This window comes from Canis lupus, chromosome 23 (assembly GCF_048164855.1).
Source record: "Canis lupus baileyi chromosome 23, mCanLup2.hap1, whole genome shotgun sequence".
Classification (NCBI taxonomy): Eukaryota; Metazoa; Chordata; class Mammalia; order Carnivora; family Canidae; genus Canis; species Canis lupus.
This window is the reverse complement of record NC_132860.1, coordinates 27,345,961-27,371,331: the sequence shown is the minus strand read 5'-3', so window position 1 is coordinate 27,371,331 and position 25,371 is coordinate 27,345,961. Positions and strand designations below refer to the sequence as shown.

Genomic DNA, 25,371 nt, shown 5'->3' with positions numbered 1-25,371 from the left:
GCCTCCCTCTCTTTCTGTGTGTGTCTCTCATGTATAAATAAATAAAATCTTTAAAAAAAAAAATCAAGATTTTTATGTGTCCAAATCACATGCTTAAACACTCTACATACTGTCTCACTATCATCTTTTCATATACTAGAAGCAATAAGCAAGCCAGGGACTTAATCAAACCAACAAAAGTTTATCCTTTTGTTAGCATCCTAATGGTTCTTTGCAATAAGCATCAGGCTATGTTCAGTCCAGTGTTTCTGGTGGTTTCTTCTATGTCTCACTTACCAAGACTTAACCTAGGCACTAAAAGACCATGTTCACTTTCAATACTATCTTCTGTTTCCCATTTACTCACCACTTGTGAAACCACTAAAGATCACAAATGCAGGTAATAATTCTTTATTCTGTTTTTTATGTGGTTTATGGCCTTTGCTAATAAACATGCTCCAAAATCTTTAAGCTAAAGAGATTATTTACAAAGGAGCTGTACAATGCAACTTGGAATTCATTTGGCTGGAGACAGTGACCCATATGCTGCTAAACAACAGAGATTAATTTTAATTTTCTGTGTTGTAGGAGAATAGGAAACACCAAACCTGGCCCTATTTTACAGAACTACCTGGGAAGGAGCATTCAACACCTGACAGACATTAGCCTAGATCTGACTTCATGTCATTTCTCCTACAGTTTATCACTTTTATTCAACCTAATAAAAAATCCTCCTCTGAAAGAAAAAAGTCAGAGTTGTTATATCTAGAGAAGCTCCCACCCCACCTGCGGACTTTCTCATAAGGCCAAAGAATGAATAGATTCAATCAGATTAACAAACATCAGGTAATTCACTCTAAGCTAAGTAATGCACATGTATTCTTGGGAAGAAATGAAGAACACTGGATGACTTAGGATTCATGTGGTAGGCATACTCAACTGCAGTAGCCCAAAGGAATTCCTAAGTTGAATGTGCGCTGACACGGAATACGCATTTTACGTTCTTGAACAGTTATATCTTGTTCCTTTGTAAAACTTCCCTGTGCCTCACAAATTCAGAAGGATGGCCAGATGTGAAGTAACTCAGGGTTCCTCTAGACCTGTTTGTCTCCTGGACTCCCCATTTATGCAGGCCAGTTTGACTCCTTAGACCAGTCAGTTTTTCAGGAAGAATGCAAGGAAGGCTCCAAATATCTTTTCTATTCATTCTCAATACATCTACATACTAATAGTCTCAGAAATAACCTTGCTAAGGTTAACATGTATTTGCTAGATGATCTGTATGTAACCTGACAAATCATTATAAATAAATATTAAAATTTAAAACTCAACCACACGAGTTATTTATAATATAGTCAGGTACACAAAGCAAAAGACTAGTTTAAATACCATTTAAGTATAGGGCAATATATAATTAATTCTCAAATGAGTGGCACAGATAACATTTGGAACTATGGTTCCAAAGGAGGGAACAAGGTTAAGGAATTATTTGGGGATGTTATTACTTTTTCAAAAATATCTAAACTTGTAAAGCAAGAATAACATTTATCACCTTTAACATTTCAATTAAAGATAAAACATCTCTATGGGCAGCCCCGGTGGCCCAGCAGTTTCGTGCCGCTTTCAACCCAAGGTGTGATCCTGGAGACCTGGGATCGAGTCCCACATCAGGCTCCCTGCATGGAGCCTGCTTCTCCCTCTGCCTGTGTCTCTGCCTCCTCTCTCTCTTTCTCTCTCTCTCTCTCTCTCTCTGTGTCTGTCATGAATAAAATCTTAAAAAAAAAAGATAAAACATCTCTAATTTATAATTTTTTCCCACAAACCAACCAGTTACAAATGGAAAATGTTCTCATTCTGTCTCTATAACCTGGTATCAACTGGCTATATGGCTAATCCATTTTTAAAATCTGAACTGTGGGGGATCCCTGGGTGGCTCAGCAGTTTCGCGCCTGCCTTTGGCCCAGGGCGCGATCCTGGAGTTCCGGGATCCGGTCCCGCGTCGGGCTCCAGGCATGGAGCCTGCTTCTCCCTCTGCCTGTGTCTCTGCCTCTGCCTCTCTCTCTCTATGTCTATCATGAATAAATAAATAAAATCTTTAAAAAAAAATCTGAACTGTGACTTAAATCCATAGGAAATGACAGTAAGTACCAAGCTCCAACTTTGATATCTAGTGACAGAGCCATTTGCCACCCAGCTTCAAAGGACTAATGAGAAAATGTTGGCACACATCTCTCTCTCTCCCAGTACACAAGCAGATGACTTCCTCGGGAGGATTTTTTTTTTCCACTTATCAATTGTGAAAACAACTATTTGTGTAAGGCAGTTAGTTCTAGATAGCAACAACAAGACTCAGTGTCAAAGGAATTTCTAATCCTTGAGGAAATACACCATTTAAATGGCCAGTTAGAGGAACTGTGTTTTATGCAGTTAATTAGCTTCTCTTTCCACCTTTTTTGGTGATTTGTCTCTGGGGATCATTAAAGAAGCCTTTTGGAGAATTCAGCTTTCATTACCTCCTTTGTGACCTTTGAAGGTCACCACACAGCTAGCATCTTCAGCTGACCAGATCTTCAGCTGGGCATCCATTCCCCCACTCAGAACCACAAGGCCTGATGGGAAAAACCTGCAACAATTCACATCAAACACATGTCCTTCCAAAACTCTCTGGAAAAACAAAAGAAAATTCCATGCTAGTTCTCTTGTCCATCCCCCGATATTCTCTTACCTCTCATATCCTTGGTCCCTGAAATGAAATGTCTACATGCTATACCTACATGCTGGGTTTTAAAACTATGGAAGTTCAAAAGGATCTCTTTAGCTCATTTGTATACCAGGTAGTGTTCTAAGATCTGTTAACTCCCTTTCCTGTAGCTTTGCCTACAGATGCTATGGATTTGAACTCCAAGGTTCTAACAGCCATCCTTAAGTCTAGTTCTACATATAAGGAGCTGAGGAGGCTTCAGGACTCCTTTACTCACCTCTTCTTAAAATCCTCTGTATAGGTTGGAGAGGCTTAGCCATATAATCAGTATAATAACCTAGCTAATCTGTCTTAGTAACTGATCACTGAAGGCAGTTCATACCAAGGGACCACCCACTTAGACATTCACTGGCCTGGCTTTTCCACTGTTCCAGCCCTAATCAGTTCTGGCAAATCAAGATTGAGGATGGTTCTGAGACTAACAAATGGGAAAACAAAGACCAATTGAAGTGCAGTGGTCCTATAAATTTAGAATGCACCACTCTTCTTCAGTGACCCAGTCTAAGGCTTCTCAGACCACCTTCCAGGTATAAGACCCTAAAAACATATCCAAAGTCTTTACTCTGAGCTCGCCATTGGAAGCCTGCCAGATCTTCATGGTCCCATCAGTGCTAGAAGACACACCAAGGCCGCCTCCACTGGAAATGTCCAGGCATGTTATCTGTTCAAGACAAGATAACTGGTGTTATAAATTATGAAATGCTCTTTTTCCCCTAAATTATGTTAAAGATCTCCCCTGTTTCACACTCCTCCAAGACTTCAAGCCTATGCTTTCCAGCACGAAGGACATGTGTTTACATGTGAAGGTTTGAGGTGTTATCCATCTCCTAACAAGGCTAGTTAGTGCCAACACCTCTTATTTCTCAAAACATAAAGATGTTCTTGTAATCATCTATAGTCTCTTGCTTCAACTAAAAATGTTTTACTCTCCCCATATCAGTTCTATCATTTCCATCTTTTGCTGTTTAAAAATTAAGATACCAGGGCAGCCCAGGTGGCTCAGTGATTTAGCGCCGCCTTCAGCCCAGGGCGTGATCCTGGAGACCCGGGATCGAGTCCCATGTCGGGCTCTCTGCATGGAGCCTGCTTCTCCCTCTGCCTGTGTCTCTGCCTCTCTCTCTCTCTCTCTCCCTCGCTCCCTCTCCCTCTCTGTGTCTCTCATGAATAAATAAATAAAATCTTAAAAAAAATTTTTTTCCTTAAAAAAAAAAACAATCAAAAAACAAAAAACTAACATGTACTAGAAGGAGATTCAAGGAAAAGCAAAGATGTTTCCAATTTACTACTTTACATTCCCTCTCAAGTTCTAATTGCATGTATATGTGTATTTCAGAATAAGTAACAAAAAATTCTGATTCACTTATGCAGTTCCAACACTGGCAACCACTTCATGCATAAGCAATCATACACATGCATACATAACATCATTTTTATTAAAAAATACCCAGCTGCAAATATTCCAGAAATGTAGGACTGAGATATGTAATCCCAGGCACATTCTCAATACAATGATTCCCATAATACCTAAATTATTAAGGGAAAAGTAGGGTAGGCTTCAATTATCCAACCTTCTAGGGACACCTGGGTAGCTCAGTGGTTGAGTGGTTGTAGCCTTTGGCTCAGGTCGTGATCCAGAGTCCTGGGATTGAGTCCTGCATTGGGCTCCCTGCAGGGAGCCGGCTTCTCCCTCTGCCTATGTCTCTGTCTCTCTCATGAATAAATAAAATCTTAAAAAAAAAAATTAACCAACGGGGATCTCTGGGTGGCTCAGGGGTTTCGCGCCTGCCTTTAGCCCAGGGCACGATCCTGGGACTCCAGGATCGAGTCCCGCGTGGGGCTCCAGGCTTGGAGCCTGCTTCTCCCTCTGCCTGTGTTTCTGCCTCTCTCTCTCTCTCTCTCTCTGTGTCTATCATAAATAAATAAATAAATCTTTAAAAAATCATAAAAAAAATTATCCAACATTCCATTTTTCTTTGTTCTAGCTAGTTGACCCACATCGACTACGTTTGGTAAGAATTAAAGGGATTAAAAAAAGGAACCAAAGGGATAATCTGTCAACTCTAATACTTTCTAAGACTTTTTCTTTTTTTTTTTTCCTTAAGACTTTTTCTTCTTTATTTTGGTTCCTCAGAATAAAAGTACTGTTTTGTTTTTTTGTTTGTTTGTTTGTTTGTTTAAGATTTGTTTATTTGGGACAGCTGGGGTGGCTCCGCGGTTTGGCGCTGCCTTTAGCCCAGAGCGTGATCCTGGAGACCTGGGATGGAGTCCCACGTCAGGCTCTCTGCATGGGGCCTGCTTCTCCCTCTGTCTGTGTCTCTGCCTCTCTCTCTCTGTGTCTCTCATGAATAAATAAATATAATCTTAAAAAAAAAAAAAGATTTGTTTATTTGAAAAGAGTATGTATGTGTACGCCCCTGCAGGGGGAGGGGCAGATGGAGAGAAAGAATCCTCAGGCAGACTCCCTGCTGAGTGTAGACCTGATGGGCTTGATCGCACAACCCAGAGATTATGACCTAAACTGAAATCAAGAGTCAGACGCTTAGGCAACTGAACCACCCTGGAATAAAAGTACTATTAACTTAATCGTGGATCCTTTAATTTTAAGGATTATGACAATTAATTATATCATGTTTTGTCATCATTTATAAAACATTTCCAAATACATTATATCATTTGATCTTCATAATAATTCCATTCTGCTCCTAGCTTACCATTGCTGGGTATTGAAGACACGGAGGTTAATGTGACATTCTATCTGACAATGCCTTCACATTTTAGTACAGGAGTACCCATCTCTCAGATCTTTCTTCCTTCTCCAAATCATACTACCACCCTAATATTGGGCCTTAAATCTGACTATTAGTATTGTCAATTAACTTTTCTTTCTTTCTTTCTTTCTTTCTTTCTTTCTTTCTTTCTTTCTTTCTTTCATTTATTTTATTTTATTTTATTTTATTTTATTTTATTTTATTTTATTTATTTTTTTATTGGTGTTCAATTTACCAACATACAGAATAACCCCCAGTGCCCGTCACCCATTCACTCCCACCCCCCGCCCTCCTCCCCTTCTACCACCCCTAGTTCGTTTCCCAGAGTTAGCAGTCTTTACGTTATGTCTCCCTTTCTGATATTTCCCACACATTTCTTCTCCCTTCGCTTATATTCCCTTTCACTATTATTTATATTCCCCACATGAATGAGAACATATAATGTTTGTCCTTCTCCGACTGACTTACTTCACTCAGCTGTCAATTAACTTTTCAACTCTATGTCTGGCTCTCCAACTACATGACAAGCTGTGTCAGAAAAATGTCCAGAACTTTTTTTTTGAAAGATTTTATTTTTAAGTAATATCTATACCCAATGCAGGGCTTAAACTTATAACCCTGAGATCAAGAGTTCCATGTTCTATTGACTGAGCAAGGCAGGAGCCTGTCCAGCATTTTCTTAACACATTCATAGACTGTGTACATAGTGACCACTCAATAAATACCAAACGACAGCAGTTTGGTAATAAGAATGAAGTATCTTAACAACAGTAGGTAGGTGAGTAAAGCCATTTAACCCATATCAATAAAAGCAACTACTGTCCCAATTTGCAGGGCCCCAGAAACAAGACATTTAATTAAACACCTTTCTACTCACTCTGAAATAGATTTTTTTAAAAAAGATTTTATTTATTTATTCATGAGAGACACACACACACACACACACACAGAGAGAGAGAGAGAGAGAGAGAGAGAGGCAGAGACACAAAGAGAGAAGCATGCTCCATGCCCAACGTGGGACTGGATCCTAGGTCTCCAGGATCATGCCCTGGGCCAAAGGCAGGCACCAAACGGCTAAGCCACCCAGGGATCCCCAACTCTGAAATAGATTTAATCCATAAAGCAACATAGTTCAATTTTTCTGGTGCTATCAGATGCCAGTTAGGCATCTACCTTTGGCTCTATAGTGGTTACAGCAAACTTAACATGTTCAAAACAAAACTCTCATTTCCCCTTGCTTCACACCAATACAACTAGTTGACTTTAATTAGTAAATGGCACCACAATTTATCCACTTCTTTGGAAATTTTTGGAATCATCCCAACTCCTCATTTTCTCTCACATCTCATATTCAAGTCATTAGCAAATACTGTTTGGTCCCATACCCCAAAAGGGTAGGCACTACACCACAGTTTTATTCATTGCTGGAGTCCTAGTGCCCAGAGTACCTGGATTATGGTAGGAGATTAATAAATAGATAAATTGCCTAATAATGAACTAAAAAAGAGGAAAGGAGAATAAGAAATAGAAAAGGGGCACAATTGGGCGCCTGGGTGGCTCAGTGGTTGAGTGTCTGCCTTTGGCTCAGGTTGTGATCCCAGGGTCCTGGGATCAAGTTCTGCAGCAGGCTCCCCAGGGGGAGCCTGCTTCTCCCTCGGTCTCTCATGAATACATAAATAAATAAATAAATAAATAAATAAATAAATAAATAAATAAATAAATAAATATTTTAAAATATTTATTTATTAAAAATAAATAAGTAAATATTCATTCATTCATGAGACACACACACACACACACACACACACACACACACACAGAGGCAAGACAAAGGCAGAGGGAGAAGCAGGCTCCACACAGGGAGCCTGATGTGGGACTCGATCCCGGGACTCAGGGATCACGACCTGAGCCAAACGCAGTGGCTCAACCGCTGAGCCACCCAGACATCCCAAATAAATAAAATCTTAAAAAAAAAAAAAAAAAAAAAGACTCTCCAAAATTTTTTTAAAAGGGCACAATTAATAATTCTTAAAAATGACCTACTTCTCTCAACTATTCTCAAAACAAGTAAATTTGGGGGCACCTGGCTGGCCCCATTGGTAGAGCTTGTGACTCTTGATCTCAGGGGTGTGAGTTCAAGCTCGATGTTACTTTAAAAAAAAAGTAAATTTAATTTTAAAATGTTGAATGTTATATGTATTATATACTATATTCTTACAATAAAATAAGCTGGAGAAAAGAAAAAAAATGACCTATTTCTCAAAAGGTTTTCCCAACTATGCCAACAAGTTTATCACTTCCTCCCTAGTCTACAGCACTATGTTCTTATATTGCAGTGGTTGTCAATCAGGGACAAATTAGCTCATTACACTGGGTCATGTCTGGAAACATTTTTAGTTGTCACAATTGGGGAACATCCCCCCACAATAAAGAATTACCCAGCTCAAAATGTCAATAGTGCATGGTTGAGAAACTTTGAACTGTTCTATTATATCCCCTCAGTTAACATAATATGGTCCCTGGAGGGGACAGGGATATTGTCACCTTACCTGTTTTACATATCTTTGCAGTCCTAATTCCTAGATCTAAAAAGTAATTGAATCTGAATAATCCAGTTCTTCCAAAGTGACAGAACACTGAAGAGTAGATTTTAGGTCATACCAGGTATCTCCTTTCTCCAAATATTTATTAAAGAGGAAAAGAAACTAACATTTATTAAATAGCTATTATGTACCAGATGTGTAACAGACACTACCCTCATATAATACCCTCAAAGATCTGTAAGAAAGGTATTATTTCTATTTTTCTTTCTGAGGTTTAAGAAGTGATTAAGTAATATCCCATGGTGACACAACGGGGCCAGGATGCAAACCTAGGTCAGAGTGTAAGGATCTATTTCTTAGTTACAGCAAAAAAAAAACAAAAAAAAAAACAAAAACAAAAACAAAAAAAAACAGATCAATGGGATAATCCTAAATATTGGATAAATATGACAATTCAAGTGAGTGAGATAAAGGATGGATTACTTTACAGTGCCTTGATATGCTAGTCATTTCAAAAAGAATTAAGTTTGATCCCTACTTTTTTTTAAGATTTTACTTATTTGAGAGTTACAGAGAAAGAGAGAGAGAGAGAGAGAGAACACAGTGGGGTAAGGAGGAGAGGGAGAAGCAAACTCTCCACTGAGCAGGAAGCCGAAAGCGAGGCTTGATCCCAGGACCCTGAAATCATGACCAAAGCCAAAGGCAACCACTTAAGGCCACCAAGGTGCCCTATTAGATCCCTACTTTAAAGCAAATAACAAAAATAAAGTTTGAAATATATATTAAAAAAAACAGGGATCCCTGGGTGGCGCAGCAGTTTAGCGCCAGCCTTTGGCCCAGGGCGCGATCCTGGAGACCTGGGATCGAATCCCACGTCGGGCTCCCGGTGCATGGAGCCTGCTTCTCCCTCTGCCTATGTCTCTGCCTATCTCTCTCTCTCTCTGTGTGTGTGACTATCATAAATAAATAAAAATTAAAAAAAAAAAAGAATTTCTTCACAAAAAAAAGAGAGAAAAATAAATTAAAAAAAAATAAAAAATAAAAAATAAAAATAAAAAATAAAAAAACATAAAAATTCAAAGAAAATACTATAATTTTATTTAATACTTATTATTTTAATACTTATATCATGCTTATTATGTTTCAGACCAAATTCTGTTTCAATCCCTGTAACAATCCTATGAGATATGTTGTATGTTATATGTATTATATACTATATTCTTACAATAAAATAAGCTGGAGAAAAGAAAAAAAAATGACCTATTTCTCCAAAGGTTTTTCCAACTATGCCAACAAGTTTATCACTTCCTCCCTGGTCTTCAGTACTACGTTCTTATATTGCAGTGGTTGTCAACCAGGGACAAATTAGCTCATTACATTGGGTCATGTCTGGAAACATTTTTAGTTGTCACAATTGGGGAACAGCCCCCCACAATAAAGAATTACCCAGCTCAAAATATCAATAGTGCATGGTTGCAAAACTGATCTGTTCTATTATCTTTTATTTTACAAATAAAAAAATCTGTAACATAGAGATTAAGCACCCAGCCTAAGGTCACAGTAAATGGCAGAACCAAAATTCAAATTCAAGGAGTCAAATCCAATGAGTATCTCTAGAGTCTATGCTCTTACTCATTATGCTGTGCAATTAAAAGTGAATATATATATATATAAGGGCAACTGAGTAGCTCAGTTGGTTAAGTGTCTGACTCTTGATTTCAGCTCAGGTCATGATCTCAGGGTTGTTAGATCGAGCCCCACACTGGGCTTCTTCGTGCTGGATATTGAGCCTGCTTAGGATTCTCTCTCTCCCTTTGCCCCTCCCCTACCTCTCTCCCTCTCTTAAAAAACGGGGGGGGGGGGGGACACTTACTTGCTTGGCTCAGTGGTTGAGCATCTACCTTTGGCTCAAGTTGTGATCCCGGGGTCCTGGGACCGAGTTCTGCATCAGCTCCCCGCAAGGAGCCTGCTTCTCCCTCTGCCTATTCTCTCTGCCTCTCTCTGTGTATCTCTCATGAATAAACAAATAAAATCTTAAAAAAAAAAAAAAGAGTGACTATATATGAAATCACGGGCTACCCTAAGCAAGATGCCATAAATAGTTACCATAAAGGAACAGATTGATGGGTTTTATTATCTACATATATTAAATATCTGTATGTCAAGATACAAACAAACAATAATAAACAATAAGCAAGAAGAAACTATCTGCAAAATATATGGCAAAGGGTCAATACCTTTAATATGAGAGCTCTTACCAATAAAGAAAAAAATTCACTTAGAAAAATGAGCAAATGACACAAAGAGTGGCCAGTAAATATATGAAAAAGTGGTCATCCGTGATTAATCAAAGGAACACAAATTGAAATAACAATGAAATACGATCTCTCAAACTGATAAAACTTAAGAAAAAAACATTGAATACTCAGTATTGATAAAGAATGTCAAGTCAGATTGGTAGAAAAGCTAAAGAGTAAAAAAAGCCTTTTTAGTCAATGGACAGGGCCCACTTGTAGGTCAATCAATCAAAAAATTCAGTTAAAGGGAAGCTGGGGGGCTCAGTGGTTTAGTGCCGCCTTCAGCCTAGGGCGTGATCCTGGAGACCCAGGTTAGAGTCACACATCAGGCTCCCTGCATGGAGCCTGCTTCTCCCTCTGCCTATGTCTCTGCCTCTCTCTGTAGCTCTCATGAATAAATTAATAAAATTAAAAAAAAATTCAGTTAAAGTAGCAAATAATAAAAAATAATATATATATATCCATATTTTAACTCAAATATATAAATGTACATAAAATTCACTAATCTTTTCATTAGTCTATTGATCTCTGCAAGGAAGTTTCACCTTGACTTTCTGTAATAAACTACTAACCGAAAGGCATAATTCATAACTTGATTTCTTTAAAGCAAGGTAAATCTTTAGTCACATTTATAAAGCAATCTAAGAGTAAAAATTCACCTAGGATTTAAGAAGAAAAATCTTTTCCCTAACATCTTGCATTTATTTTGTCCACATATACTATTATGGCAGTTTTTTAGAAATGTATGTATTTTAGAGAGAGCATGAGGAGAGGAAGGGGCAGAGGGAGAAGATGAGAGAGAATCTCAAACAGACTCCGCATTGAGCCAGGAGCCTGATGCTGGGCTCGATCCCAAGATGCTGAGATCGTGATCTGAGCTGAAATCAAGAGCCAGATGCTCAACAGACTGACCCACCCAGGTGCCCCTATTTTAACAGTTTTTTAAAAACCTCTTCTTTATCAAGTCTTTACAAAGCAATCAATGTAGTTTTTTTTTTTTTTTTAATTTATTAATGAGAGACACAGAGAAAGAGGCAGAGACATGGGCAGACAGAAAAGCAGGCTCCTCGAAGGGAGCCCAACGTGGGACTTGATCCCTGGACCCCAGGATCACGTCCTGAGCTGAAGGCAGACACTTAATTGCTGAGCCACTCAGGTGTTCCTCAATTTAGTTTTCAAAGATATAATCACTCTTCCTTTTCATATTCATACTACATTGGTTTACCATATTTAATTAACATAATTTCAAAAACAATGTAACTGATACTATAACTTATTCTTGGTGATCAGTTGACTTAACCAGTATTGTCAGCAGTATACAGATCTCAGAGAAGAGCTTATAAGCTGTAAATGTGCTGTGAGATCAGTCAGTACATTTTACACAGAAAATGCAGAGCAAGTTACTTCAATAAATTAGTTAAGTCAAAGTCAGTGAGAATATACCAAAAGACTTAAAATTTGCATTCCCTGGACTCAGCAACTCTATTTTATAAATGTATTCTAATTTCTTCCTATCTTTCTGAGTAAAGGGTTAGCTATATTATCAAAATATGAAATCAGGAATACCTGAAAAATATCTGAAAGTCCAAGTAATATAAGACTGGAAAAATGAATTGTCATAAAATGATACAGTGGAATACTATGCAGCTCTTAAAGGAATATGTAGAAAGATGATATAAAATGATGTAAATAATATATTATTAAGGAATAAAAAGCAAGTTATAAAACAGCATGTACTATAAAAGCCTATTTTGGTAAAATATTTAAAGAAAAAGACAGAGAATTAACTGAAATAGAAAGCTTAGCATGAAAAAAAAAAGCTTAGCATGGTGCAGACACATAATAGACAATCAATAAATGTTAGCTATTACTACTATAATTATTATTAATATAGACTTTGTAACAAAAGTTCACAATAGTTATCTTTAGGTTGTAAAATATGAGTGATTTTCCACCTTTTTGTATTTCCTAAATTTTCATCACTAAATCTACAGCTGTTTTGTACTAAGGATAAAAATAGCTACTTTGTAAAATATACCATACAATAAGAAATGGAAGCCTTTAATATTATCAGTTTATCCACATATTTCCCATTTATGTTTCCAAAAAGATCATGGTAGTCGAAAGGGCATTATCACAAAGACCTCTGAAAATTATTCCTCAATATGCTGTACTTGGAATTTTGAGAAAATGTCCCTGTCCCGTAGGCAATGAGACAGAAAAAATGAGCAGTGACGAATTATACAAACACAGCTGCTATCACTCTCCAAAAGCCATTATGCAGCTCTGCTAAAACATAAATAAGTAAACTTCAGACCATTCCATTCTCTAAGATTACCAGTGAGTCGATTTGTATACATATTCTATGTGGGCCCAAATACCAGTTTGGCCAAACATATCACACTTCTATGGTACCTTAACAATACACAGTAAATGAAATACTATTAATTATGAATATGTTTATAGCTCTCAAGCAGATAAAATGAAAAACTAACATGCTATTATATTCTCTGCTCATTTTATCAAAATACTCACACTCTTTGCATGAATTCTGGAAAAAGTAGTGTACGGTGCCAAAAACTTCGAGGATGCATTTTCCTTTGGACAAGAAATATGAATGCTTTTCTAAACAGAGAGGATAAAAAAAAAAAAAAAAAAATAGAGAGGATAAGATGAAATTCATCAGTAAAGTTACTGCAATGGAATGAAAGGTTCTTAAAGAAAATATTAGGATGATAGGAAATTCCCATTTTTTAAATGTACCCTCTCTAATCCTCCACCAGCTCACGACACTATCACTCCAATATAGATTAATCAGCAGCCCTTTTACTGCAGAGGGCTGCAACGTAATTTAGTATTGCTTAGCTGCCATTATCCTTTTATAATAAGTAAACTCTCATAGAAGACAAACTAACAGTAAGATACAAATGACAAATATGAGAGTATTAATTTTTATTTATTTAGAGCATTAGTTTTTATTTTTTTAAAGATTTATTTATTTATGATAGACATAGAGAGAGAGAGAGAGAGGCAGAGACGCAGGAGGAGGGAGAAGCAGGCTCCATGCTGGGAGCCTGACGCGGGACTTGATCCTGGGACTCCAGGATCACGCCCTGGGCCAAAGGCAGGTGCTAAACCGCTGAGCCACCCAGGGATCCCCATAGAGCATTAGTTTTTAAAAGAAAATCTAATATCAATACTTTCAACTAGCAGTGGGGCAAGGAACAGCATTAAAAGATAGGAGGAAACAGCACCAGACTTCAAGTCTAGGACCTAAAAGACCAGTCTAAAAGTAAACTTAATGCCTGTAGGAATTTTTAGAAAAAAAATGTTAGACTACTAACATCTATAGTTACCAGAGGAAATTGGTAAATTAGGTAAATCATGGTACACTTACACATGAGCAGTCCCTGGTCAGGCTTGCAGTGATAACTCCTACCTAGGACTTAAACTGACTGCTCATTGCCCACAGCTGTATTAATTCCCCATGTGTTTTGCTAGCCATTTTAACATTTCAGCTACTGAAGCAAGAAAACACTGGTGACATAGTAGGAAATCATACCTAGAAAAAGATATTAGGTTCAGGTGATATGACTTGCACACGGCAGCCTTTGTAACCATTCAACATTAAGTATGTTGGGGTCTCAAGGTAGCATATACAGAGGCATAAAAGGCCTGGTAAACCCTTCAGGAATTCCTGCAATATGACAGTCCTTTAACCTAATGCCAGAATACCAACACCACCACCTACGTGTCTATCTCCTATGGGAAGCTACTCACCAAATGGCCCCTAACCTGTTATCTTTGCAGCAGTACTTCAAAGTTGCTAGAAATTCTGCTGCATGGTGAAAATGTCTTCAAAATTTTCTAAACCTCATTCTAAGACTAATCTATACACAGCAAACACAGGTTCTCAGTTCTTTAGGAAGAACAGTTTCAAAATAATAACATTCTCATCACTAAAAATCAAAATGCTCTTATTACAAGTCTTCTACTACTTTAAAAAGACAGTAAGATTATCTGTTTATACCAATAGCACTTTCTTAGCCAGCATATTCATATGTGGCTGCCTGCAGGCTTTTCATTAAACAAGTTTTTGCTTCTCACCATATGACAAAGCCCATACAGCTGCAAGAGAGTTGACCTGGATTTGGAATTGCCTCCTGTAGCCAAAACTAAAGTATCAGCTAAACTCTCCTGGCTTAAATATTCCTACCAGTAAGGAAGGATTCAAGGAACTTCAAGAACTTAGTGTTCAGGCATCTGTAAAAATTGGGTTTGTTCTCAGACTTCATTTCTTTTTTTTTTTTTTTTAAGATTTTATTTATTTATTCATGAGAGACACAGAGAGGGAGAGGGAGAGAGGAAGAGAGAGAGAGAGAGAGAGGCAGAGACACAGGCAGAGGGAGAAGCAGGCTCCATGCAGGGAGCCCGACATGGAACTCGATCCCAGGTCTCCAGGATCAGGCTCTGGGCTGAAGGCGGTGCTAAATCACTGAGCACCCAGGCTGCCCAGAAGACTTCATTTCTTTGGGACTAATTATGTGAAAGACTTCAAGAATCAGTAGTTTTCTCCTGCTTGCCAATTAAGCAAATCAACCTTTAATCCATAAACAAACTATGAAAGAAGAGAAAATGTTGAACTACCTTCCAATATCAGCAGTAGAGAATCATGCTGTTAATGAAAATATTTTAATGAAAAGCTGTAGAAGATATCAAAACATAAAATTCAGGGCAGGGGTGGTGGAAGGAGTGTGAGCATTCCACTCTAAGATAAAATTCACATTTTGTCCTCCAGGATTAAGTATTTAAGCATAATTTACTGTTCAATAGAACAATGCAGCAACATCAAATAGCAAAGTGACTCACGGCAATTAGGAAACAAATGCATTTGCAACCATAAGCACTAATTGTTTTACTCAGCAGGTACAAAGCAGAAATTAGCAATGAATTTGGAAGAGATAAGGATTGTATTAGGGCCTAGGTATGAAGGAAGAAAAGAGGTCAGCACTGAGGCTGTGGATATGGATACTGGCAAAACATTTGGGGAAAATGTAGGCTTGCAAGATAGTGTTCATATTTGGAAGTTTATAGGACTGGTTTCAATTCTGGCATACAGTCTAACTAGCTTTGATTATTGGGGTTAATTGACCTCTCTGAGTCTGTCTGCTTATATGCAAAATGGAAATTTAAAATGTCAATCCCACAAGATTATTATAATAATAATTCACTTTTGTAAGATTTTACAGTTTCATTCATATGCAATCTCACTCCCTGTTAATCAGCCTATACATAGAGTATCATCTCTGTTTTATAGATGAGGAAACTGAGGCTCAAAGAACAAAGTTATTTGGCCAAAATCATATTACTAGTGTCAGAGTTAACTAAAACTTGAACTCAGATCTTCTGACATTTTTCTACAATACCATAGCTGCTTATGAAAAACAAATGCAAAATATATGAAATAACATATAGCCTATTGCCTTGCAGAGGGCAATAAATGAATGTTTAAAATCAGTATCATCTATTCTCATCAGTATACCTGAAATATTTCATAACTAAAAAAAAATTAATTACACAGAAAAGGAGAAAGAAAGAAAGGCTTTGGGAATCATCTCACCCACCAGAGCATACTGATGGCAGAATGTGTAAGGAAAGTCAGATTATGGGTTCTGCAAATATTTAGTTTGGATGTCTACTCACCTCAAGACCAATAAGAAAAACTATTAAGTACTATTAATGTAGGTCTTCCTCAAGGCCTAGCCAAAGGCATTATAAAGGCTACACTGGGGTGCCTGGGTGGCTCAGCAGTTAAGCATTTGCCTTCAGCCCAGGGCATGATCCTGGAGTTCCGGGATTGAGTCCCACATCGGGATCCCTGCATGGAGCCTGCTTCTCCCTCTGCCTGTGTCTCTGCCTCTCTCTGTGTGTGTCTCTCATGAATAAATAAAATCCTAAAAAAAAGGCGGGGGGGCTATACTGTCCAATAATGGTAGATAATGGAGACATTAGATCATTGAGCATTTGAAATGCAGCCAGTACATATGAAGAACTGTATTTTTTATTTTATTTAAAATTTAATTTAAAAACTGATACTTGCCTCAGTTTTTGGAAAACTTTTTAAGTAAATTTGGAACTACTGGGGTATGTGAATCTATATTCTCAACTGTAAATGTATAGAACCTAAATACATTTATCAAGTATTTTCAATAAAAGGAGTCTGAACTGAGATGTGTGATAAATGTAAAATATACACACGATCTAAAAAACTCAATTAAGAAAATAGGAAAGTGCAATATCTCACTAATAATTTGTTAATATTAATTACAGGTTGAAATAATATTTCAGATCTATTATATTAAAAAGTAATTAGTAAAATTAATTTCACCTGTTTCTTTTTAACTTTTTCATGTGGCTCTTAGAAAATTTTAAATTACATATGTGGCTCACATTATTTATCTTATTAGACAGCACTGATACAAGGGAAGAACGCAACTAAAAGTATCTCAAAGTAGGGGGCCCAGACGGCTCAGTCGGTTAAGCATCTGCCTTGGCTGAGGTCATTTCCCAGATCCTGGGATAGAGTCCCACATTAGGCTCCCTGCTCAGTGGGAGGAGTCTTCTTCTCCCTCTGTCTTTGCCTTTCCCCCTGCTTGCCCTCTCTCTCAAATAAATAAATAAAATCTTAAAATAAATAAATAAATGTATCTCAAAGTATATGTAGCTACAAAAGAAAAAAAAAACTCTTACCATTCAAAGGCAGTAAAAATTATTTACTATACAAATAAAGATGATACATATATAAATAATAGTATAAATATTTAAAGTAAATATATAGGTACTACCCTAGTTTTGGACTCAGTGTCATTTACAAGGCATAAAAACCTACCTTGTTTATCTCATTCACAATAAATCCTTCTGAAGCTGTAACTTCTGGAATGCCATCCTGGCCAATTCCTTGACAAGTTAGGCTGCCATACAAAGTTGGTTTCCCTACATAGCACAAAAGAAGCATTTCTCAAGAAAATAATAAGAATTTAATCCTGTTCTCCATGAAGACTCAATTCAGGCATCTGTATAGATGGTATGAAATTGGTTCACGAAAGAAAAAAAGGTTCTTATGTTAAAATGAGGTGAAGTGGAAAAAGCCCTAGCATGGGAACCTAATTTGGGAGGGAATATATGCTCAAGAGCTAAAAACTAGGTACAAAGATTTAAAGACACAGCATTTGTAAGAAAGTTAATAGAGGGGCGCCTGGGTGGCACAGTTAGTTAAGCACCAGACTCTTGGTTTTGGCTCAGGTCATGATTTCAGGGTCATGAGATTGAGCCCTGAGACATGCTCTGTACTCAGTGCAGAGTCTGCTTGAGTTTCTCTCCCTTTCCCTCTTCTGCTGCCCTCATTCTCTCCATCTAAAATAAATGAATGTCTTAAAAAAAGCTACTAGAGTGATCTCAAACTCAGTTTTACTATGAAATAGAATTCTTCCAGAATGAAAGTTGAAGATCATCATGCATATATGCATTTTTCCACAGTATATACACATAATACATAGCCAAGAGTTAACTTTCAGTAATCTAGACAATTTGCTTAAGGAGAACACTACTTTGCAGTGATGGGGGCTAAATAAGACATCCTACACATAAACTGCTCAAGAACATTTGAAAACTATGAACATTGTACAAGGAGTCTGAGCCAAAAGAAACTATGAGGCTCTCTTCTAAGGGTAGTAAATCCCCTTTCTCTACAGGGAAGGCATCGCAATTTGAGCTTATGGATATTACCTGGAGGGTGACAACTCAGCCAGGCCTCCCCTTCATCCTTCCTATGAAGAGAGACAAAAGACTAATTAGGTTCATTCAATGCTGAAAAGGATGCCACTGGTGCAAGGGAGAAAGATTATATAATTTTTAGTCCGGACAGTACATAAGTATGATCTAGCCTAATATCTCATCATCCACTGACAGATTATAAGACAAACTTTATTTAATGAAGAACTAGTCATGGATTAAGTATTTAATACATAGATATCTATTGGTTAAATGAATATTCAAATTATTTCAACAATAAGGAGTTCATTATTCATTTATAAGCTACACAGCTTTGAAAAATCAAGAATGCTTTATATTTAGATATTTATTGGGATTACTGTAAGCTAAGCCCCGTGCTAAGCACTTTGCAAACAGTATCATTAATCTTCACAATTTAACAATATACCTTTTAATATCCCCATGTTAAAGATAAAATTGAGGATCAGAAAAAAAAAATGACTTCCCCAAGGTCACCTAGCTACCCGGAAAGCTAAAACTGAAACATGAGACTAGTACACAATGTCTGCATTCTACCAACTCACACTGACATTTTTTAAAATTTATTTATTCATTAGAAGCACGGGGGGGGGGGGGGCGGAGGGAGAGGGAGAGAGGGGGAGAGAGAGAGAGAGAGAGAGAGAGAGGGAGAGGCAGAGACACAGGCAGAGGAAGAAGCAAGGCTCCATGCAGGAAGCCCAACACGGAACTCGATCCGGGGTCTCTAGGATCAGGCCCTGGGCCAAAGGCAGGCGCTAAACCGCGGAGCCACCCAGGGATCCCCCTCACACTGACTTTTTACAGGTTTTCGAATGCACTTCCCAATCATCAAAATCCTCATCTCATCACCCTAACACTTTTAGGGTATAGTGAAAAAGACCTACGTTTTTAAGACAAAAGATTGAGTTTCACAGGAACAATCACTTATTGACTGCAAAATCTTGGACATGTTGCTTTCTGATTCCTCTCCTGCATTCTCCCATAGGCACCTTGGCCCTCAGTAAATATCTGTTCTTCCTGCATTACTTATCACACATTCTGTGTAGTAAGCAATGTGTATTTTATTTTAGCTCACATAGTAAAGTGTAATTTTCTGAACTTCAGAAAACTATGCTTTATTCATCTTCACCGTTTCAATTTAAAAAATCCCTTAGTAATAACTATGAACATGAATAATGTTCATAGTTGCCATTCATGGCACTGCCGTACTGATCCTGGTGCACAGAGTAATAACTTACACGGTATCCATCAATCAACGTTTCAAAGAGGTGGTTTGCTGTGCATTCCCAATTAAGCTGTCAGCTTTTTTTTTTTTTTAAGATTTTATTTATTCATGACAGACAGAGACAGAGAGAGAGGCAGAGACAGAGGCAGAGGGAGAAGCAGGCTCCATGCAGGGAGCCCGACGTAGGACTCAATCCCGGGTCTCCAGGATCACGCCCTGGGCTGAAGGCGGCGCTAAACCGCTGATCCACCCGGGCTGCCCCAAGCTGTCAGCTTCTTGAGGGCAGGAGCCACGCTTTAAATTTAGATTACTCATCTAAACTCTACACGCATAGAGCATGGACATAGTGGGTGTTACACTGTTTCCTGAATAGAAGTGTCCAATATGTCCAACGTACCACTAGGGGTCCAAGGACGATACAAAGATTCCATCATACACTCAAAGACAACGTGGAGGTGGTGAAGTACTAGGACCTGTGAATTGACGACCATTAAATATTTGCTAAATGCCTATGATTTCTCGGCCAAGAGTCTTCCTGCCTACCAGTTTTCCTGTCTTTCTCCAACGCATTGATCCTAGTTCTGATGCTCGGGTCACAATGCACATCTATATGTTCCCTTGGCCTCAGGGCAGCTCTGTTGAGAATGAAAACCATTTGCTACATTGTTGATCCCTCAACAAATGACGAAGGTAATCCCTATCCTGGACCGGGGAAAGCCCTCCTTAACGCAAAGACAACATGCGTTACCCTCCTCCGTCCCAGCTGTGGGCCTTGATTCACCTGAGAGCTTGGGCCCAGTCGCTTTGAATCCTCAAAGGCGCCGCCATCTTAACCCCGCCTCCACCTGCCCGCCTGTTCCGCCCTTTGCCGGAAGTGGGTCGCCAAAGGAGCTTGCGGCGCGGCCTGGGGGCGGGATCTATAGTGAGAGGCCACCAATGAATATGCGCGGCGGACCCGTCTCCTCCCACTTCCGTACTCGGCTTCCCAGCGGCGGCTGGTTTCCGGTCGGGGGCGCGGAAGAGTTCCAACTGCTTGCAAAACGGGGGCCGACGTGCAGAAACGTGCGTCCGAATTCTCGTGTCCAACCTGTTCGGTGAGCACCGCGTACAGCGTCCTTGCGCGGTAAGGCGTAGCAGGCACGGCGTGCGGCTAGCTACCGCGTATGCGCATGCGTTAAAGTAGGAGCGTAGCTGCTGGTGACTTGGACAGTTAAATTTCTCTGCTTTCCATGCCTCTCTCGTCCAGGCCAGCTGCCACCATGTAGCCTGCCCTGATCTTCAAGCATGGGTCTTCCTCTTTTTACTCCAGGAAAGGCTGAAGGCGAGATATGGTGGGGAAAGAGTACCGTAGCATTTATTGAACCCTGTTGTCGTCCATGCACTTTTCGTACATTATCTTATTAATCCTTACATTAATTTTGTGACTTAAGTATCATTAAGGAGGAAGCTAAAAAGATGGTATAGTAAGACATGGTGCTGGATGTCATGTCTTAGAATCCAGGGCACTTTATCTGTACAGTAATAAAAACTCATTGAACGTGGCAGGCTTCTTAACGTCCATTAGCTCATTCAATCATCAACAATCCTGTGAGGTAGACACTATTTTTGAAGAGAGGTTATGAAGTGATTTTTTTTTTAAGGTCGCTCAGTGAGTCAGTAACAAGACTAGGTTTCCAATCCCAACCTATTTCCTCTCTCCTTCTTGAGGTTATACTGCCTCCAAAGTAAATGGGTTTTGGGTAGGACTATGGAGTCCTTAAATCCTTGTAAATTTCCCATTGCTTAACATGGCCAACAAGACCTTGCTATGATCAGATACTTTCTCATAGTGCCAGTTTCACTTGTTTTACAGTTCTCCTTATACACTCTTCTCCAGTCATACAGAACTTTAAGTTCCTCTCCTGTATCAAATCCTGTCTTCAACTCCTGACACTGTTTGTCCATTGACTGGGAATATTCCTTCTCCCCATCTCTGGCCAACTTCCTATTCATCCTTCAAGTCTCAGTTTAGAAATCACTTCCTCCAGGAAACCTGCCCTGCCCATCCAACATGTCTGGATTAGGTAGTCCTCCAGTGTGTTCCCAACCTTAGCTATCTATGCACACTGTGTAGTAACATATTTGTTGTCTAGATTGTATACCATTAAGGCAGGAACTAAATTGGGCTTGGTGACTCCTGTATCCTCAATTCTAGCATAGTGCATCATATGGTAGGTACTCAATGATCATTTGTTGAATGAGTCAGACAGACAGGAAAGGCATTAGAGTGCTAATTCTTTTAAAGCCTTTCATGGTGCAATTTGTATAATGGCTGAGGTTATTTCCCTGCAAACCTTTCTCAAGTTCTTTCTATAGGGCACTTTCTGCTGGGTGCTCTGAAGCAGATGATTTTGGCAACACAGTCTGGGCAAATCGACCTCACAATAAGCACTTTCACCTCACAGGCTCATCTCTTGCCCTGGCCCATGCACACACTATTCTACAGCCACACTGAACTCTCCATTCCTCCTATATGTCAAACCCTGCCCATATTTGGGTACTCTGCCAAGTGTTAAACTGTTTTTTTCCCACTATAGGAAAAGGCTGATAGGAGAAAAGAAGAGAGATTAGGAGCATCTTGGTGGTTCAGTGGTTGAATGTCCACCTTTGGCTGAGGTTGTGATCCCAGGGTCCTGGGATCAGGTCCTGCATCATGTTCCCTGCTTAGCAGGGAGCCTGCTGCTTCCTCTGCCTATGTCTGTACCTCTTTCTCTGTGTCTCTCATGCATAAATAAATAAAATCTTTTTTAAAAGAAAAAAAGGATTAGGGCAGCCTGGGTGGCTCAGCGGTTTAGCGCCGCCTTCAGCCCAGGGCGTGATCCTGGAGACCCGGGATTGAGTCCCACGTCGGACTCCCTGCATGGAGCCTGCTTCTCCCTCTGCCTGTGTCTCTGCCTCTCTCTCTCTCTCTCTCTCTCTCTCTGTGTGTTTCTCATGAATGAATAAATAAATAAAACTTAAAAAAATAAAAATAAAATAAAATAAAAGATTAATTCTTTTGGGGTTGATCCAAGACAGCTGCTCCAAAAAGGTGACATTTCATCTAATTCAAATTCCATTAGCAGAATCCATTCAAGCTTATTTAGTGCTGTGCTAAACATTCTCATATACTTTATGTCATTCCATTGAATTCAAACCATTTTGCAGATCTGCTCTCTTGCCAGACCTAATGCTGATGGCACCAAGGTGAATCAGGCCCAGTACCTGTTCTCAAATAAGCTTACAGTCTCCAAGAGGAGACAGATGCATAAATAGGCTATAACAGTGCAGTTTGGTCAGTGTTATTTATAGTAGTGGAACCTCATAATCACATCCCTACTCTGACTTTGCCTTTGTCGATACTCTAGAGACTCCCAAAGATGTCAACTCAAGGCCATACCTGGGCCCGACAGGTGAAGAAGGAGAATGAGGAAGAGGACCCGCTGGACCAGCTGATCTCCCGTTCTGGCTGTGCTGCTTCCCATTATGCAGTACAGGAGTGCATGGCCCAACACCAGGACTGGCGACATTGTCAGCCACAGGTACAGGCCTTCAGGGACTGCATGAGTGAACAACAGGCAAGGCGGCGGGAGGAGCTGCAGAGGAGGAAAGAGCAAGGCAGTGCCCACCACTGAGACCCCAAAACACCTACCCCAGAGAATGGACCTCCAAAAACTAGCATCCAGAGAGACCATGGGAAGAAGTCCTAAACAGTCCAAGTGTGGGCCAAGAGGTATAAAACTCGGGGATTTTCTTTGCCCAAGACTAACGTTGAAAGCCAGGCAGCCATGGGTTTGGACATGACTGCTGTAAAGAGTGTCATATTTTCATTGTGAGATCCCACATATCCTCACCCATCATTTTCTACCAATATTAAGTATTGACTGATACTTGACAAGTAAAACAAAGAGTGGGGTTAAGGGATGTTCTCTTATTCCTACATCTTGGATCAGTGTGCCAAGTACTTAACTAATTACATGGATGTTTACTTTTAAAAGTAAATTAACAGTCTAAGTGTAAATTGATTACCTAATCGAGTCTTCATTTATTCATTCATTGGTTCAACACATGACTGGCAAGTTTTTCTAAGACCTTTCCATGTGCCAGGTACTGTGTGAGTGAATAATATGATCTCATGTGATGAATAATAGGATCTCTTCCTTCATGTTACTTAGTCTGGTTTGAGGGATAGAAATAAAATATTAGAATAACTAATTACTAGCTATCATGTAAGTGCCTTTATCTTTCATTAGTTGATGTGGATATTTCATTCAGTCTAATGGAATGAAAACAAATGGGAAAATAACATTGAGTGCCTCTTATATGCCAGACAGATACAGAGTCTGACCTCAACCTGCTCACAACCCAGCAAACACACAATGTTGACCTGATATTTAAAAGGCACATTTAAAAAAAAAAAAAAAAAAAAGGCACATTTAGGGACTCCTGGGTGGCTCAGGAGCAATCTGCCTTTGAGCGTGATCCCCAGGTTTGGGATTCTTTTTTTTTTTTTTTTTAAGATTTTATTTATTTATTCATGAGAGATATAGAGGGAGAGAGAGAGAGGGGCAGAGACACAGGCAGAGGAGATAAGCACGCTCCATGCAGGGAGCCCGATGCAGGACTCAATCCCTGGTCTCCAGGATCAGGCCTTGGGCCAAAGGCAGGCGCTAAATCGCACCCTTGGCTAAAGGTGGCGCTAAACCGCTGAGCCACCCAGGCTGCCCCAGGTCTGGGATTCTTAACTGACTGAGCCACACAGGCGCCGCAGTGTATATGCCTTTTAGTTAAACATGAAGTCCTTCCGTGATCCTGGAGTCCTGGGATCGAGTCCCACATCGGGCTCCCTGCATGGAGCCTGCTTCTCTCTCTGCCTATGTCTCTGTCTCTCTGTGTATGTCTCTCATGAGTAAATAAGTAAAATCTTTAAAAAAAAAAAAAAAGCACATTTAACATAAAATACAGGTTTTCAGCTTTTAAAAAATGGAGAAGCTATCATGGAGCTTATATTCCTACTTGACAACAATTTACTGGAGCCGAGTAACGATGCCTCTTTTAGGTGGTTGTGTTTTCCAGTTGATAACAGTTGCCATAGCCTCTCATTTTCCTTCCATGGAACTAGGCTGCCCATTCTGTTACTTTTTGCCTAACCCTGTAAGGCATTTGAGAGTAGGAAGGGAGTTGGAAGAGTGACTCCTGCCATAGAAGCTGGAATATAAAGGGGCATATGCTCTCATCAACATCAGTAACATTTCTTGAGCACAGATATATTAGAAGCACAGATCTGAAGTATAGTAGGCCCTAAAACGACTTTCAGTGTTTATGGGGAGGAGAGAAAGAGAAAAGAGGGGAGAAGATATGAGGAATACTAACTTAAAGGAGAATAAAATTCAATTAGAATGGGATGACTGGGTACATATATAGAGAGGTGAATCTCTGTGGGGCACCATCTGTTCATTGCTGTGGGTCATCAGGGAGCAGTGTCTGAGAATCTGAAAGGAGGGAGTTAGTTGGGTTGACCTTTTAATGACGAAGGATACATTACTTCAAGGTCCTGAGATCAAGCCCTGTCTTGAGCTCCACGCCCAGCTCTCACTCCCTCTCTGCCTCTCTCCGCTCTTCCACTCCCAGCTCACTCGCTTGCTCTCTCCCTCTCTAAAAAAAAAAAAAAAACAGTACCTAGAAATCAGTAAGAAGCAAACAGCCCAATTGAAAACTGAACAAAGTTAAATAAAGTAGTATTAGCTACTTCTGTTGACAAAAATTAAAAGTATTTTTTTTTAATTTTTTTATTTATTCATGATAGACATAGAGAAAAAGGCAGAGACACAGGCAGAGGGAGAAGCAGGCTCCATGCCGGGAGCCCGACACAGAACTCGATCCCAGGACTCCAGGATCGCGCCCTGGGCCAAAGGCAGGCGCTAAACCACTGAGCCACCCAGGGATCCCCAATTAAAAGTATTTATAATGA

At 39.4% G+C, this 25,371-nt stretch overlaps 2 protein-coding genes across 8 annotated transcripts in view; one reads left to right on the top strand and one right to left on the bottom strand.

Annotated features, from left to right (window-relative positions):
• The window catches only part of PAAF1 (proteasomal ATPase associated factor 1), a 41,327-nt gene extending 20,635 nt beyond the window's left edge, over window positions 1–20,692 (bottom strand). The window contains exons 1-6 of one of the 3 annotated variants that reach the window (XM_072794564.1): window positions 20,164–20,692; window positions 18,134–18,174; window positions 17,238–17,341; window positions 12,884–12,973; window positions 3,303–3,401; window positions 2,493–2,643 (exon numbers count right to left, since the gene is read on the bottom strand). In XM_072794564.1, coding sequence (XP_072650665.1) covers window positions 2,493–2,643; window positions 3,303–3,401; window positions 12,884–12,973; window positions 17,238–17,341; window positions 18,134–18,174; window positions 20,164–20,210 — 532 coding nt within the window. In that variant the 5' untranslated portion in view covers window positions 20,211–20,692. Of the gene's footprint in view, window positions 1–2,492; window positions 2,644–3,302; window positions 3,402–12,883; window positions 12,974–17,237; window positions 17,342–18,133; window positions 18,175–20,163 lie in introns of those variants that run through there. The other 2 variants (XM_072794565.1, XM_072794566.1) reach the window with 2 other exon arrangements.
• Window positions 19,823–25,371, top strand: part of COA4 (cytochrome c oxidase assembly factor 4 homolog) — a 43,749-nt gene continuing 38,200 nt past the window's right edge. The window contains exons 1-2 of one of the 5 annotated variants that reach the window (XR_012015672.1): window positions 19,823–20,476; window positions 22,769–22,942. Coding sequence is in view for 3 of the 5 variants with exons in the window: in XM_072794594.1 (XP_072650695.1) it covers window positions 20,711–20,713; window positions 22,769–23,035 (270 nt within the window). In the remaining 2 variants the exon portion in view is untranslated. Of the gene's footprint in view, window positions 20,506–20,553; window positions 20,714–22,768; window positions 23,616–25,371 lie in introns of those variants that run through there. The other 4 variants (XR_012015671.1, XM_072794596.1, XM_072794595.1 and 1 more) reach the window with 4 other exon arrangements.